The sequence below is a fragment of the Entelurus aequoreus genome, linkage group LG05 (assembly GCF_033978785.1).
Source record: "Entelurus aequoreus isolate RoL-2023_Sb linkage group LG05, RoL_Eaeq_v1.1, whole genome shotgun sequence".
In the NCBI taxonomy this organism is placed as follows: Eukaryota; Metazoa; Chordata; class Actinopteri; order Syngnathiformes; family Syngnathidae; genus Entelurus; species Entelurus aequoreus.
Genome location: NC_084735.1, coordinates 10634825 through 10653641, shown reverse-complemented (window position 1 = coordinate 10653641; position 18817 = coordinate 10634825). Strand labels below are relative to the sequence as shown.

Here is an 18817-nt window from a genome sequence, read left to right as displayed (position 1 = left end):
AGATGGAGTGTGACGAGAAGGAGATGCGTCGTGAGATCAGTTACGCCATCAAAAACATCCACGGAATCAGGTGGGAGTTGCTTTTGTTACACGTCCACTTACTGGCACACACACAGAGTACTTACAAGCAGACACAGTGTGTAGACCGAAAAGGGAGAATGGACGCATTTTGGTGTAAAAAGTCAAGATAAAGGTGAAGTTATAACACTGAAACACCCTCAGGAAGAGCTGCTTTAACACATGGCTAGCTAGCTTTAGCTACTTCTAAATCACTAATCCTCATCTCCATGGCGACAAGTAAAGTAAGTTTCTTACAAGTATTATTATCACTGGAGGACGAGGAATAGCTAAACATGCTTCACTACACACCGTAGGAGGATACAATAGCTCACCGCCGTCACAATGTAAACAAATGCCATGGGTGGATCTACACCTGACATCCACTGTAATGATACCAAGTACAAGAGTGTATCTAGTCGATACTACTATGATTACATCCTCTTTTTAAAAAAAAAGAAGTATATTATATTTATAAAGTCAGTAAATATGTCCCTGGACACATGAGGACTTTGAATATGACCAATGTATGATCCTGTAACTACTTGGTATCGGATCCATACCTAAATGTGTGGTATCATCCAAAACTACAACACTGTCATAAATATGTGCCATATAGTGAAACCATACTAAATAACACTGTCATAAACATGTGCCATATAGTGAAACCACACTAAACAACACTGTCATAAATATGTGCCATGTAGTGAAACCACACTAAACAACACTGTCATAAATATGTGCCATATAGTGAAACCACACTAAACAACACTGTCATAAACTTGTGCCATATAGTGAAACCACAAAACAACACTGTCATAAATATGTGCCATATAGTGAAACCACACTAAACAACACTGTCATAAACATGTGCCATATAGTGAAACCACACTAAACAACACTGTCATAAACTTGTGCCATATAGTGAAACCACAAAACAACACTGTCATAAATATGTGCCATATAGTGAAACCACACTAAACAACACTGTCATAAACATGTGCCATATAGTGAAACCACACTAAACAACACTGTCATAAATATGTGCCATATAGTGAAACCACACTAAACAACACTGTCATAAACATGTGCCATATAGTGAAACCACACTAAACAACACTGTCATAAACATGTGCCATATAGTGAAACCACACTAAACAACACTGTCATAAACATGTGCCATATAGTGAAACCACTCTAAACAACACTGTCATAAACATGTGCCATATAGTGAAACCACACTAAACAACACTGTCATAAATATGTGCCATGTAGTGAAACCACACTAAACAACACTGTCATAAACATGTGCCATATAGTGAAACCACACTAAACACCACTGTCATAAACATGTGCCATATAGTGAAACAACACTGTCATAAACATGTGCCATATAGTGAAACCACACTAAACAACACTGTCATAAACATGTGCCATATAGTGAAACAACACTGTCATAAACATGTGCCATATAGTGAAACCACACTAAACAACACTGTCATAAACATGTGCCATATAGTGAAACCACACTAAACAACACTGTCATAAACATGTGCCCTATAGTGGAACCACACTAAACAACACTGTCATAAGCATGTGCCATATAGTGAAACCACACTAAACAACACTGTCATAAATATGTGCCATATAGTGAAACCACACTAAACACCACTGTCATAAACATGTGCCATATAGTGAAACAACACTGTCATAAACGTGTGCCCTATAGTGAAACCGCACTAAACAACACTGTCATAAATATGTGCCATATAGTGAAACCACACTAAACACCACTGTCATAAACATGTGCCATATAGTGAAACCACACTAAACAACACTGTCATAAACATATGCCATATAGTGAAACCACACTAAACAACACTGTCATAAACATGAGCCATATAGTGAAACCACACTAAACAACACTGTCATAATCATGTGCCATATAGTGAAACCACACTAAACAACACTGTCATAAACATGTGCCATATAGTGAAACCACACTAAACAACACTGTCATAAACATGTGCCATATAGTGAAACCACACTAAACAACACTGTCATAAACATGTGCCATATAGTGAAACCACACTAAACAACACTGTCATAAATATGTGCCATATAGTGAAACCACACTAAACAACACTGTCATAAATATGTGCCATATAGTGAAACCACACTAAACAACACTGTCATAAACATGTGCCATATAGTGAAACCACACTAAACACCACTGTCATAAACATGTGCCATATAGTGAAACAACACTGTCATAAATATGTGCCATATAGTGAAACCACACTAAACAACACTGTCATAAATATGTGCCATATAGTGAAACCACACTAAACAACACTGTCATAAATATGTGCCATATAGTGAAACCACACTAAACAACACTGTCATAAACATGTGCCATATAGTGAAACCACACTAAACAACACTGTCATAAACGTGTGTGATATAGTGAAACCACACTAAACAACACTGTCATAAACATGTGCCATATAGTTAAAGCACACTAAACACCACTGTCATAAACATGTGCCATATAGTGAAACCACACTAAACAACACTGTCATAAACATGTGCCATATAGTGAAACAACACTAAACAACACTGTCATAAATATGTGCCATATAGTGAAACCACAAAACAACACTGTCATAAATATGTGCCATACAGTGAAACCACACTAAACAACACTGTCATAAACATGTGCCATATAGTGAAACCACACTAAACAACACTGTCATAAACATGTGCCATATAGTGAAACAACACTGTCATAAATATGTGCCATATAGTGAAACCACACTAAACAACACTGTCATAAACATGTGCCATATAGTGAAACCACACTAAACAACACTGTCATAAATATGTGCCATATAGTGAAACCACACTAAACAACACTGTCATAAACATGTGCCATATAGTGAAACCACACTAAACACCACTGTCACAAACATGTGCCATATAGTGAAACCACACTAAACAACACTGTCATAAACATGTGCCATGTAGTGAAACCACACTAAACAACACTGTCATAAACATATGCCATATAGTGAAACCACACTAAACAACACTGTCATAAACATGTGTCATATAGTGAAACCACACTAAACAACACTGTCATAAACATGTGCCATATAGTGAAACCACACTAAACAACACTGTCATAAACATGTGCCATATAGTGAAACCACACTAAACAACACTGTCATAAACATGTGCCATATAGTGAAACCACACTAAACAACACTGTCATAAACTTGTGCCATATAGTGAAACCACACTAAACACCACTGTCATAAACATGTGCCATATAGTGAAACCACACTAAACAACACTGTCATAAACATGTGCCATATAGTGAAACCACACTAAACACCACTGTCATAAACATGTGCCATATAGTGAAACCACACTAAACACCGCTGTCATAAACATGTGCCATATAGTGAAACCACACTAAACAACACTGTCATAAACATGTGCCATATAGTGAAACCACACTAAACAACACTGTCATAAACATGTGCCATATAGTGAAACCACACTAAACAACACTGTCATAAACATGTGCCATATAGTGAAACCACACTAAACAACACTGTCATAAACATGTGCCATATAGTGAAACCACGCTAAACAACAAAAACAAACACATTTTGTGAGAATATTTGCACCACAACACAACATAACCACTACACAACAGATACACTAACTCTTCTGGGATGCTACAATATAAACAAACGCCATGTGTGGATCTACACCTGACATCCACTGTAATGATACCAAGTACAAGAGCGTATCCAGTCGATACTACTATGATTACATCGATATTTTTTAGCATCGCAAAATCTTCTTCACGTACACATGAGGGCTTTGAATATGACCAATTTATGATCCTGTAACTACTTGGTATCGGATCCACACCTAAATGTGTGGTATCATCCAAAACTAATGTCAAGTATCAAAGAAGAGAAGAATAAGTGATTATTACGTTTGAACAGAAGTGTAGATAGAACATGTTAAAAGAGAAAATAAGCAGATATTAACAGTAAATGAGCAAGTAGAGTAATAATCAATTTTTACAGTTTGTCCCTCATGTGTACAAAATAATAGGTGTATAAATGACACAATATGTTACTGCATACGACTAATTAGGAGTCTTTGTTTGTTTACTTACTACTAAAAGACAAGTTGTCTAGTATGTTGACTATTTTATTGAAGGACAATAATAAACATGTTTCATGTGACAGGACGGGACTGTTCACGCCTGACATGGCGTTTGAGGCCATCGTGAAGAAGCAGGTCATCAAGCTGAAGGAGCCGTGTGTCAAGTGTGTGGACATGGTCATCCAGGAGCTCATCAACACCGTGCGCCAGTGTTCCCACAAGGTGAGCGTGCACTAAGACACCAGGCTCATCAACACTGGTCACTAAGACGCCAGGAGAACCAGCTTTGGCCAAGAGTCCAGCCTTAGTACAGTACAGTATTGGCCAAGTTGGCCCAATACTGTACTTTTCTTGTCAAATCCAAGTCACTTTGGCCATCACTCCAGCAGCACTGAGAGCAGACTCAGCCAAACTACAAAGTCAAAATGCCCCAACGTAAGGTGCTATTGACTAGCATTAGCAGTTTTACATGGCGATTTCAACGCTTCCTAATTTGTTCATGGAAACTACAATTAAAGGCCTACTGAAACCCACTACTACCGACCACGCAGTCTGATAGTTTGTATATCAATGATGAAATCTTAACATTGCAACACATGCCAATACGGCCGGGTTAACTTATAAAGTGACATTTAAAACTTCCCGGGAAATATCCGGCTGAAACGTCGCGGTATGATGACGGAAGTTATGGTACCCCGTAGAATCCTATACAAAAAGCTCTGTTTTCATTTCATAATTCCACAGTATTCTGGACATCTTTTGCAATTTGTTTAATGAACAATGAAGGCTGCAAAGAAGACAGTTGTAGGTGGGATCGGTGTATTAGCAGCGGACTACAGCAACACAACCAGGAGGACTTTGTTGGAGCGCTAGCCGCGCTAGCCGCGCTAGCCGCGCTAGCCGCCGACCTCACCTTGACTTCCTACGTCTCCGGGCCGCCAAACGCATAGGGTGAAGACCTTCGTCCTTCTGCCGATCGCTGGAACGCAGGTGAGCACGGGTGTTGATGAGTAGATGAGGGCTGGCTGGCGTAGGTGGAGAGCTAATGTTTTTAGCATAGCTCTGTGAGGTCCCGTTGCTAAGTTGCTAAGTTAGCTTCAATGGCGTCGTTAGCACAGCATTGTTAACCTTCGCCAGCCTGGAAAGCATTAACCGTGTATTTACATGTCCACGGTTTAATAGTATTGTCGATTTTCTATCCATCCTTCCAGTCAGGGGTTTATTTTTTTGTTTCTATATGCAGTTAAAGCACGATGCTATCACGTTAGCTCGTAGCTAAAGCCTTTCGCCGATGTATTGTCGTGGAGATAAAAGGCACTGCAAAAGTTGCGAACTTTATCGTCGATTTTCTCTACTAAATCCTTTCAGCAAAAATATGGCAATATCGCGAAATGATCAAGTATGACACATAGAATGGATCTGCTATTCCCGTTTAAATTTTTTTAAACAATTTCAGTAGGCCTTTAAGATGCACGTGATAAGTGCAATACTTACATTGTTGACACTTTTTGGGGGGCAACAGACGGCAAAGACTGAACCGACGAGCGTAAACTTTACACCGCTAACGTCTTGGCAAGTGAGACTCAGGAGTGTGAGAACAAAACGTTGCAATAAAACATGAGATGTCATAAACAACTGGTATTTATCAAAACATTTATATGAAGTGCAACTAAATGGTCTTTCTTCCATTGGTTTAAAGGCAAAGTAGGTAAGGAGTGAGAGCTGAAGGGGGAGGGGAGGCTCAGTCCGGAGGGGGGGGGGAGAGCCTATGACGCAACAATGGTGCCTTGCTAAATGAGCAACGAGATGCTTGCATGTCGAGTCAATGCGGACAAGGTCATTCCAAGGTCAGCATGTGCTTTTCACAGAAATACTGCAACTCAAATGTACCAAAAATTGTTCTGGTATCGATTACCGAGAATTGATACTGTATCGGTTCAAATTTTTACTGTATTAATGTAATGATATTGATAAAGTACGACATTTACTTCTATGATATCTCCTGCCAGCTGAATCCCTGTCAAACACACCATCTGCAGCTTTTTTTTTTTTTTTTTTTTACATATTTTCATGGATAAATGTCCGCCGTGTAGATATTATTTGAACATTTTCCTTCACGCACACTTCCTTCCTTCCCGCTGAGTGGAAGAACAAAGGGACGTAGCTACGAGCTAATGCTAGCAGGTAAGGTCAGGTGAGGACAACGGTAGCACAGGCATGCTAACATTAGCGTCTGAAACCACAGGCCACCATTGCCAGTTAGCATGTTTGCTAGCGAAAAAAACTAAAATGAAGGTGGCTGCAGCCGACGTGCGGGTGGTTTTTAGGATGTGTGGCGAAGCCTTTTTTTGCTGCTGACATTGAAAGAGTTTTCCGTTCTGCCAGCTGGAAAGTTTCCCCATGCTGAGGGAAGAAACCGAGAGAATCGTCACGTCTCACATCCGGGACAGGGAGAGTCGAGCCAAGGAACAGGTAACACTCCACACTCACCTGGCACAGGTGTGTCCACTCACACCTTTAATTAACCATCATAATAATGCATGACAATAATGACTCTAGTGTTTAGATGCACCTTGATAGGCCACACCTTCTGTGGGCCCTCAGGTGCGCTAGGCCACACCTTCTGTGGGCCCTCAGGTGCGCTAGGCCACACCTTCTGTGGGCCCTCAGGTGCGCTAGGCCACACCTTCTGTGGGCACTCAGGTGCGCTAGGCCACACATTATGGTTTATTTTCTACATTTGAAGACTTCCTGGTGGTCTACACAACATGTAATGGTGGTCTACACAACATGTGATGGTGGTCTACACAACATGTGGTGGTGGTCAATGTGTGATGGTGGTCAACATGTGATGGTGGTCAACGTGTGATGGAGGTCAATGTGTGATGGATGTCAATGTGTGATGGTGGTCTACACAACATGTGATGGTGGTCTACACAACATGTGGTGGTGGTCAATGTGTGATGGTGGTCAACATGTGATGGTGGTCAACGTGTGATGGAGGTCAACGTGTGATGGATGTCAATGTGTGATGGTGGTCTACACAACATGTGATGGTGGTCTACATGTGATGGTGGTCAACGTGTGATGGTGGTCAACGTGTGATGGTGGTCTACACAACATGTGGTGGTGGTCAACATGTGATGGTGGTCAACATGTGATGGTGGTCAACATGTGATTGTGGTCAACATGTGATGGTGGTCAACATGTGATGGTGGTCAATATGTGATGGTGGTCTACATGTGATGGTGGTCTACATGTGATGGTGGTCAACACAACATGTGATGGTGGTCAACATGTAATGGTGGTCAACATGTAATGGTGGTCAACATGTGATGGTGGTCAATATGTGATGGTGGTCTACATGTGATGGTGGTCTACATGTGATGGTGGTCAACATGTGATGGTGGTCAACACAACATGTAATGGTGGTCAACATGTAATGGTGGTCAACATGTGATGGTGGTCAATATGTGATGGTGGTCTACATGTGATGGTGGTCTACATGTGATGGTGGTCTACATGTGATGGTGGTCAACACAACATGTAATGGTGGTCAATATGTGATGGTGGTCAATATGTGATGGTGGTCAACATGTGATGGTGGTCAACGTGTGATGGTGGTCAACATGTGATGGTGGTCAACATGTGATGGTGGTCAACATGTGATGGTGGTCAACGTGTGATGGTGGTCAACATGTGATGGTGGTCAATATGTGATGGTTTTCTACATGTGATGGTGGTCAACACAACATGTGATGGTGGTCAACACAACATGTGATGGTGGTCAACATGTAATGGTGGTCAACATGTGATGGTGGTCAACATGTGATGGTGGTCAACATGTGATGGTGGTCAACACAACATGTGATGGTGGTCAACATGTAATGGTGGTCAACATGTGATGTGGTCAACATGTGATGGTGGTCAATATGTGATGGTGGTCTACATGTGATGGTGGTCAACACAACATGTGATGGTGGTCAACATGTAATGGTGGTCAACATGTAATGGTGGTCAACATGTGATGGTGGTCAATATGTGATGATGGTCTACATGTGATGGTGGTCTACATGTGATGGTGGTCAACACAACATGTAATGGTGGTCAATATGTGATGGTGGTCAATATGTGATGGTGGTCAACATGTGATGGTGGTCAACATGTGATGGTGGTCAACGTGTGATGGTGGTCAACATGTGATGGTGGTCAACATGTGATGGTGGTCAACGTGTGATGTGGTCAACATGTGATGGTGGTCAACGTGTGATGTTGGTCAACGTATGATGGTGGTCAACGTGTGATGGTGGTCAACATGTGATGGTGGTCAACATGTGATGGTGGTCAACATGTTGTGACAGAGGTCGCCAACATAAATGTTGAAAGTCATACTGGACCAAAATTATAACAAAAAAATATATAATGTTACACACAACAATATAATGTTACACACAACAATATAATTTTATACATAATATGTTACACACAACAATATAATTGTATACACAATATAATGTTACACACAACAATATAATGTTACACACAACAATATAATTTTATACATAATATGTTACACACAACAATATAATTGTATACACAATATAATGTTACACACAACAATATAATGTTATACACACAATATAATGTTACACACAACAATATAATGTTACACACAACAATATAATTTTATACACAATATAATGTTACACACAACAATATAATGTTACACACAACAATATAATTGTATACACAATATAATGTTACACACAACAATATAATTGTATACACAATATAATGTTACACACAACATAATGTTACACACAACAATATAATGTTACACACAACAATATAATGTTACACACAACAATATAATTGTATACACAATATAATGTTACACACAACAATATAATTGTATACACAATATAATGTTACACACAACAATATAATGTTACACACAACATAATGTTACACACAACAATATAATGTTACACACAACAATATAATGTTACACACAACAATATAATTGTTTACACAATATAATGTTACACACAACAATATAATGTTACACACAACAATATAATTGTTTACACAATATAATGTTACACACAACAATATAATGTTACACACAACAATATAATTGTATACACAAATAATGTTATACAGCAGCTATTGTTGTCATGTTTTATATTTTAAAGTTCAAATACTTGATTTATGCATACTATGTATGTATGTATGTATGTATGTATGTATGTGTGTGTGTGTGTGTGTGTATATATGTATGTGTATATGTATGTATGTATGTATATGTGTGTATATATGTATGTGTATATGTATATATGTATGTATGTATGTATGTGTATATGTATGTATGTATGTGTACATGTATGTATGTATGTGTATATGTATGTATGTATGTGTGTATGTATGATTGCTAGAGTAAATGTGTTGTATTGTTGCAGGTTCTGCTGGTGATTGACATCCAACTGTCTTACATCAACACCAACCATGAGGACTTCATTGGCTTTGCAAAGTAAAAATCATTATTTATTATTATTATTATTATTGTGCTGATTTAAATATGAATGATTGAAGTTAGATACTGACTCTTCACTTGGGTTGGACCAAATAATGACTGTAAACATGCATGTTTGTGATACTGGGGATGTGGGCCCTGATATCAGCAGAACATCAAGTATCAGATTGTATCCACTTATATCATGTAAATATCCTCTCTGATACGAGGGTGGTAACATCTACATACGCTCCAATAAACACACTTGTTGTGTCTTTTAGTCACTCACTAAAGGTAAACATGCTAGGACCTAGCGGCTACACAACAGCTAAGCACACTTGAGTAATATTCATTGATAAATGAAACATGAGTCAATACATCAAATATTGATATTGGTATATCACTTACACATACAACGTCTCCAAGGCGTGTTAGAAAGTATCCAGTAACAAACGTGTCCGCATCATTCAACTTACTGCGTCATGCGCTTGACCTAATGAATTATAGTGACCACTCGCTTTCGCCAAATAAAACAATTACCACTCTACTTTAACCTGAAGACAATCATGACTTAAGTGTTTTGTCGTGCAGAAAGTGAGTGTGAAAAGGGATGATATTTATTGACTCAATGAGCAGAAGGGATGATATTTATTGACTCAGTAAACAATAAAGGTTTGGGAACTGAGGAGACACATTTTTGAAGTGGAATTCTTTCCCATTCTTGCTTGATGTACAGCTTAAGTTATTCAACAGTCCGGTGGTCTCCCTTCTGCTATTTTAGGCTTCATAATGCGCCACACATTTTCAATGGGAGACAGGTCTGGACTACAGGCAGGCCAGTCTAGTACCCGCACTCTTTTACTATGATGTAACACGTGGCTTGGCATTGTCTTGCTGAAATAAGCAGGGGCGTCCATGGTAACGTTGCTTGGATGGCAACATATGTTGCTCCAAAAGCTGTATGTACCTTTCAGCATTAATGGTGCCTTCACAGATGTGTAAGTTACCCATGTCTTGGCCACTAATACACCCCCATACCATCACACATGCTGCCTTTTACACTTTGTGCCTATAACAATCCGGATGGTTCTTTTCCTCTTTGGACACGACGTCCACAGTTTCCAAAAACAATTTGAAATGTGGACTCGTCAGACCACAGAACACTTTTCCACTTTGTATCAGTCCATCTTAGATGAGCTCAGGCCCAGCGAAGCGACGGCGTTTCTGGGTGTTGTTGATAAACGGTTTTCGCCTTGCATAGGAGAGTTTTAACTTGCACTTACAGATGTAGCGACCAACTGTAGTTACTGACAGTGGGTTTCCGAAGTGTTCCTGAGCCCATGTGGTGATATCCTTTACACACTGATGTGGCTTGTTGATGCAGTACAGCCTGAGGGATGGAAGGTCACGGGCTTAGCTGCTTATGTGCAGTGATTTCTCCAGATTCTCTGAACCCTTTGATGATATTACGGAGCGTAGATGGTGAAAACCCTAAATTCCTTGCAATAGCTGCTTGAGAAATGTTGTTCTTAAACTGTTCAACAATTTGCTCAGGCATTTGTTGACAAAGTGGTGACCCTCGCTCCATCCTTGTTTGTGAATGACTGAGCATTTCATGGAATCTACTTTTATACCCAATCATGGCACCCACCTGTTCCCAATTAGCCTGTTCACCTGTGGGATGTTCCAAATAAGTGTTTGATGAGCATTCCTCAACTTTATCAGTATTTATTGCCACCTTTCCCAACTTCTTTGTCACGTGTTGCTGCCATCAAATTCTAAAGTTAATGATAATAATGTTAATGTTAATCAGTTTGAACATCAAATATGTTGTCTTTGTAGCATATTCAACTCAATATGGCTTGAAAAGGATTTGCAAATCATTGTATTCCGTTTATATTTACATCTAACACCATTTCCCAACTCATATGGAAACGGGGTTTGTATTAGTGGTGTACTATTAGTGGTATACTATACTAGTAGCGGTATGCTATTACTGGTAAACTATACTAGTACTGGTAAACTATACTAGTAATGGTATACTATACTAGTAATGGTATACTATACTAGTAGCTGTATACTATTGCTGGTAAACTATACTAGAACCGAAACTATACTAGTAGTAGTATACAATTACTGGTAAACTATACTAGTAGTGGTATACTATACTAGTAGTGGTATACTATATTAGTCGAGGTATACTATAATAGTAGTGGTATACTATATTAGTAGAGGTATACTATACTAGTAGTGGTATACTATACCAGTAGTGGTATACTATATTAGTAGAGGTATACTATGCTAGTAGCGGTATACTATACTAGTAGTGGTATACTATATTAGTAGAGGTATACTATACTAGTAGTGGTATACTATACTAGTAGTGGTATACTATATTAGTCGAGGTATACTATAATAGTAGTGGTATACTATATTAGTAGAGGTATACTATACTAGTAGCGGTATACTATACTAGTAGTGGTATACTATATTAGTAGAGGTATACTATGCTAGTAGCGGTATACTATACTAGTAGTGGTATACTATATTAGTAGAGGTATACTATGCTAGTAGCGGTATACTATACTAGTAGCAGTATACTATACTAGTAGCGGTATACTATATTAGTAGAGGTATACTATACTAGTAGTGGTATACTATATTAGTAGAGGTATACTATGCTAGTAGCTGTATACTATACTAGTAGCAGTATACTATACTAGTAGTGGTATACTATATTAGTAGAGGTATACTATGCTAGTAGCTGTATACTATACTAGTAGCAGTATACTATACTAGTAGTGGTATACTATATTAGTAGAGGTATACTATGCTAATAGCGGTATACTATACTAGTAGCAGTATACTATACTAGTAGTGGTATACTATATTAGTAGAGGTATACTATGCTAGTAGCGGTATACTATACTAGTAGCAGTATACTATACTAGTAGTGGTATAGCGTACAACCCTAGAAGTCCACAGAAATGCTGAGTGATCTACTGTAGTGAGCAGGTTGTCTTCACCTTCACCCTTCTTCCCTTCCTCATGTCCGACCTGACCTGGGTGTGACCTGGGTGTGACCTCGGCGTGACCTGGGTGTGACCTGGGTGTGACCCCGGTGCACAGCGCTCAGCAGAGGAGCAGTCAGACCAACAAGAGCCAGAGTTCTGCCACCAACCAGGTGACACACACACATCTTGTGGTTCCTCCAGGTGTGACATGTGGCGACCTTCTAAGCTCCTCCCCCTCCCTGCAGGTGATCCGTAAAGGCTGGCTGACCATCAACAACATCAGCATCATGAAGGGCGGGGCCAAGGAGTACTGGTTTGTGCTGACCGCTGAGAGCCTGTCCTGGTTCAAGGATGACGAGGTGCGTCTGATCACTAGAACCAGTCGTGACCAGGAGTCAAATGTAGTTTTTATTCTTCACACATCCACAAGGTTCTGCTGGCGGCCATGTTCTTCACTTCTCTGCCCGCTGTGCAGCTTCTTGTTGTTGTTGTTGTTGTTGTTGTGCACAGCAGGTGGAGCTACACTGCAGCCTCACTAGATGTTCCTCCAACAGCATTACATCCTCCTTCTCCTTCCTCCAACACCACTGACTTCACAACTAGGACTTTGCAGGCACCTTGGCTCCTCCCCCTCCCGGTGACCACATCGCCCTCAAAGTGCGAGGCGAGCATATTTCAAGTTTACATCTCTGCAGCTGTCGGAGGTTCCTCGGAGGAAGGTGTATCTCCGTGGTCCAAGTCAAAGGAGGAGCTTCGACTCCAGTTCAAGGTTCCTCGGAGGAAGGTTTATCTCCACGGTCCAAGTCAAAGGAGGAGCTTCGACTCCAGTTCCAGGTTCCTCAGAGGAAGGTGTATCTCCATGGTCAAAGTCAAAGGAGGAGCCTCGACTCCAGTTCCAGGTTCCTCAGAAGAAGGTTTATCACCATGGTCCAAGTCAAAGGAGGAGCCTCGACTCCAGGTCCAGGTTCCTCAGAGGAAGGTTTATCACCATGGTCCAAGACAAAGGAGGAGCATAGACTCCAGTTCCAGGTTCCTCAGAGGAAGGTTTATCACCATGGTCCAAGTCAAAGGAGGAGCATAGACTCCAGTTCCAGGTTCCTCAGAGGAAGGTTTATCACCATGGTCCAAGACAAAGGAGGAGCATAGACTCCAGTTCCAGGTTCCTCAGAGGAAGGTTTATCTCCATGATCCAAGTCAAAGGATTAGCCTAGACTCCAGTTCCAGGTTCCTCAGAGGAAGGTTTATCACCATGGTCCAAGTCAAAGGAGGAGCCTAGACTCCAGTTCAAGGTTCTTCGGAGGAAGGTTTATCTCCATGGTCCAAGTCAAACGAGGAGCCGAGACTCCAGTTCCCTCAAAAGAAGGTTTATCTCCATGGTCCAAGTCAAAGGAGGAGCCTAGACTCCAGTTCCCTAAGAGGAAGGTTTATCTCCATGGTCCAAGTCAAAGGAGGATCCTAGACTCCAGTTCCAGGTTCCTCAGAGAAAGGTTTATCTCCATGGTCCAAGTCAAAAGAGGAACATAGACTCCAGTTCCAGGTTCCTCAGATGAAGGTTTATCTCCATGGTCCAAGTCAAAGGAGGAGCCTAGACTCCAGTTCAAGGTTCCTCAGAGGAAGGTTTATCTCCACGGTCCAAGTCAAAGGAGGAGCCTAGACTGCAGTTCAAGGTTCCTCAGAGGAAGGTTTATCTCCATGGTCCAAGTCAAAAGAGGAGCCTAGACTCCAGTTCCAGGTTCCTCAGAGGAGGGTTTATCTCCATGGTCCAAGTGAAAGGAGGAGCCTAGACTCCAGTTCCAGGTTCCTCAGAGGAGGGTTTATCTCCATGGTCCAAGTCAAAGGAGGAGCCTAGACTCCAGTTCAAGGTTCTTCGGAGGAACGTTTATCTCCATGGTCCAAGTCAAACGAGGAGCCGAGACTCCAGTTCCAGGTTCCTCAGAGGAAGGTTTATCTCCATGGTCCAAGTCAAAGGAGGAGCCTAGACTCCAGTTCAAGGTTCCTCAGAGGAAGGTTTATCACCATGGTCCAAGTCAAAGGAGGAGCCTAGACTCCAGTTCAAGGTTCTTCGGAGGAAGGTTTATCTCCATGGTCCAAGTCAAACGAGGAGCCGAGACTCCAGTTCCCTCAGAGGAAGGTTTATCTCCATGGTACAAGTCAAAGGAGGAGCATAGACTCCAGTTCCAGGTTCCTCAGAGGAAGGTTTATCTCCATGGTCCAAGTCAAAAGAGTAGCCTAGACTCCAGTTCCAGGTTCCTCAGAGGAAGGTTTATCTCCATGGTCCAAGTCAAAGGAGGAGCATAGACTCCAGTTCCAGGTTCCTCAGATGAAGGTTTATCTCCACGGTCCAAGTCAAAGGAGGAGCCTAGACTCCAGTTCAAGGTTCCTCAGAGGAAGGTTTATCTCCATGGTCCAAGTCAAAAGAGGAGCCTAGACTCCAGTTCCAGGTTCCTCAGAGGAGGGTTTATCTCCATGGTCCAAGTCAAAGGAGGAGAGTAGGAAATGGCGGTGAAGGAGATGAAGAGAGTGAGAGGAGGAAGAAGGTCCAAGCCCAGTCTAACCAGTGTGCAGACTACTGTACACCAGCATGACCATGAACTGGTAGTCTGAACACTGGGTGGAAGGAGCCGGAGTCCAAGGTCAGTCCTCTTGGGGCCCCTCCCTTTCCAACCTCTCTGTTTTGGCGCCAAGGGTCCCGTCTGCGATGGCGCTTCCGGCTTTTAGGTCGGCGTGTTTGCTGGTCGGCAGAGTCCGGTCCACACGAGGATCCAGTCCTGACGTGGCACTCTTGCATAGATGGATTGCTGCTCGCTCTGGGAGGGACACTCCAAGGAGGGAGGGAGGAGACCTGCTTGACCATATATGGAGTGCTGTGACCCCTTTGGGAATAGGAACCCAATGTGGGTCTGCAGAGTCGGTCTATCTTAGCGCTCCCGTCCTTCCATGTGAGCGTTCCCACCAGGTCTGACACCACATGGACTCCAAATCACACCAGGTTTGACACCACATGGACTCCAAATCGCACCAGGTGTGACACCACATTGACTCCAAATCACACCAGGTCTGACACCACATGGACTCCAAATCACACATGATCTGACACCACACGGACTCCAAATCACACCAGGTCTGACACCACATGGACTCCAAATCACACCAGGTTTGACACCACATGGACTCCAAATAGCACCAGGTGTGACACCACATTGACTCCAAATCACACCAGGTCTGACACCACAATGGACTCCAAATCACACATGATCTGACACCACACGGACTCCAAATCACACCAGGTCTGACACCACATGGACTCCAAATCACACCAGGTCTGACACCACATTGACTCCAAATCACACCAGGTTTGACACCACATGGACTCCAAATCACACCAGGTTTGACACCACATGGACTCCAAATCGCACCAGGTGTGACACCACATTGACTCCAAATCACACCAGGTCTAACACCACATGGACTCCAAATCACACATGATCTGACACCACACTGACTCCAAATCACACCAGGTCTGACACCACATGGACTCCAAATCACACCAGGTCTGACACCACATGGACTCCAAATCACACCAGGTTTGACACCACATGGACTCCAAATCGCACCAGGTGTGACACCACATTGACTCCAAATCACACCAGGTCTAACACCACATGGACTCCAAATCACACATGATCTGACACCACACGGACTCCAAATCACACCAGGTCTGACACCACAATGGACTCCAAATCACACATGATCTGACACCACATGGACTCCAAATCACACCAGGTCTGACACCACATTGACTCCAAATCACACCAGGTCTGACACCACATTGACTCCAAATCACACCAGGTTTGACACCACATGGACTCCAAATCACACCAGGTTTGACACCACATGGTCTCCAAATCGCACCAGGTCTGACACCACATTGACTCCAAATCACACCAGGTCTGACACCACATGGCCTTCAAATCCAAATCCACTTTGGTGTCGCTGGTTGTGGCCTCCTCTGGGGAACTTCTCTCCTGTGTACTAAGTACTACCAGTGCTGTGTACTAAGTACTACCAGTGATGTGTACTAAGTACTACCAGTGCTGTGTACTAAGTACTACCAGTGCTGTGTACTAAGTACTACCAGTGATGTGTACTAAGTACTACCAGTGATGTGTACTAAGTACTACCAGTGCTGTGTACTAAGTACTACCAGTGCTGTGTACTAAGTACTACCAGTGATGTGTACTAAGTACTACCAGTGCTGTGTACTAAGTACTACCAGTGCTGTGTACTAAGTACTACCAGTGCTGTGTACTAAGTACTACCAGATGTTGACTTTTAATGCCAGGCTGTCATTTAATCTGACCTTGTGTGTGAAGTGTTGTCGTCAGCACGCAGTAAGAAGTGTGTGTGCATCCTGACACTGACCTTGTGTGTTGTCGCCAGCACGCAGTAAGAAGTGTGTGTGCATCCTGACAGGAGAAGGAGAAGAAGTACATGCTGCCTCTGGACAACCTGAAGGTCCGTGATGTGGAGAAGAGTTTCATGTCCAGCAAACACATCTTCTGCATTTTCAACACCGAGTCCAGGTCAGCTGCAAGTCATGTCACAATCACTGAAATACCATCTTTGTTTTTGTTATTATTATTATTAGGGATGTCCGATAATGGCTTTTTGCCGATATCCGATATGCCGATATTGTCCAACTCTTTAATTACCGATACTGATATCAACCGATACCGATATCAACCGATATATACAGTCGTGGAATTAACACATTATTATGCCTAATTTGGACAACCAGGTATGGTGAAGATAAGGTACTTTTTAAAAAAATGAATCAAATAAAATAAGATAAATAAATTGAAAACATTTTCTTGAATAAAAAAGAAAGTAAAACAATATAAAAACAGTTACATAGAAACTAGTAATTAATGAAAATTTGTAAAATTAACTGTTAAAGGTTAGTATTATTAGTGGACCAGCAGCACGCACAATCATGTGTGCTTACGGACTGTATCCCTTGCAGACTGTATTGATATATATTGATATATAATGTAGGAACCAGAATATTAATAACAGAAAGAAACAACCCTTTTGTGTGAATGAGTGTGAATGAGTGTAAATGGGGGAGGGAGGTTTTTTGGGTTGGTGCACTAATTGTAAGTGTATCTTGTGTTTTTAATGTGGATTTAATAAAAAAAAAAAAAAAAAAAAAAAACGATACTGATGAAAAAAACAAACGATACCGATAATTTCCGATATTACATTTTAACGCATTTATCGGCCGATAATATCGGCAGACCGATATTATCGGACATCTCTAATTATTATTATGACTTATAATAATTAATATTACTATGATTATTATTATTATGATTACTATTATCAATGTCATTAATATTATTATGAATATGATTATTATCATTATTATAATCAACATTTTTTATATTGGTGTTATTATGATTATTATTATAATATGATTATTACATTATTATGGTTATTATTAATATTATTATGAATATTATTATGCGTATTATGATTATTATGATTGTTGTTATTATTATTATGATTATTATTATGATTAATATTATTATGATCATTATTAGTCACCACGTGGCAATTATCAAGCCAAAGAGCTAAAGGCCTGCATGCAGCGCTGCAAATATGTGTAGGATTATGTACTTGTACTTCATGTGTACTTGTATGTGTGTACTGCAGGAAGGTGTACTTGTACTAGCCATGTATGTGTGTACTACAGGAAGGTGTACTTGTACTAGCCATGTATATGTGTACTACAGGAAGGTGTACTTGTACTAGCCATGTATATGTGTACTACAGGAAGGTGTACTTGTACTAGCCATGTATGTGTGTACTACAGGAAGGTGTACTTGTACTAGCCATGTATGTGTGTACTGCAGGAAGGTGTACTTGTACTAGCCATGTATGTGTGTACTGCAGGAAGGTGTACTTGTACTAGCCATGTATGTGTGTACTACAGGAAGGTGTACTTGTACTAGCCATGTATGTGTGTACTGCAGGAAGGTGTACT

The 18817-nt window shown here is 41.1% G+C and overlaps 1 protein-coding gene across 2 annotated transcripts in view; it reads left to right on the top strand.

The window, feature by feature from the left end:
• LOC133650154 (dynamin-3-like) overlaps positions 1-18817 on the top strand; it is a 52418-nt gene that overhangs the window by 18230 nt on the left and 15371 nt on the right. Inside the window, exons 10-16 of one of the 2 annotated variants that reach the window (XM_062047073.1) lie at positions 3-70; positions 4329-4467; positions 6631-6717; positions 9705-9775; positions 12887-12941; positions 13017-13130; positions 17245-17354. In XM_062047073.1, the coding sequence (XP_061903057.1) occupies positions 3-70; positions 4329-4467; positions 6631-6717; positions 9705-9775; positions 12887-12941; positions 13017-13130; positions 17245-17354 (644 nt within the window). Of the gene's footprint in view, positions 1-2; positions 71-4328; positions 4468-6630; positions 6718-9704; positions 9776-12886; positions 13131-17244; positions 17355-18817 lie in introns of both variants that reach the window. The other variant, XM_062047072.1, reaches the window with a different exon arrangement.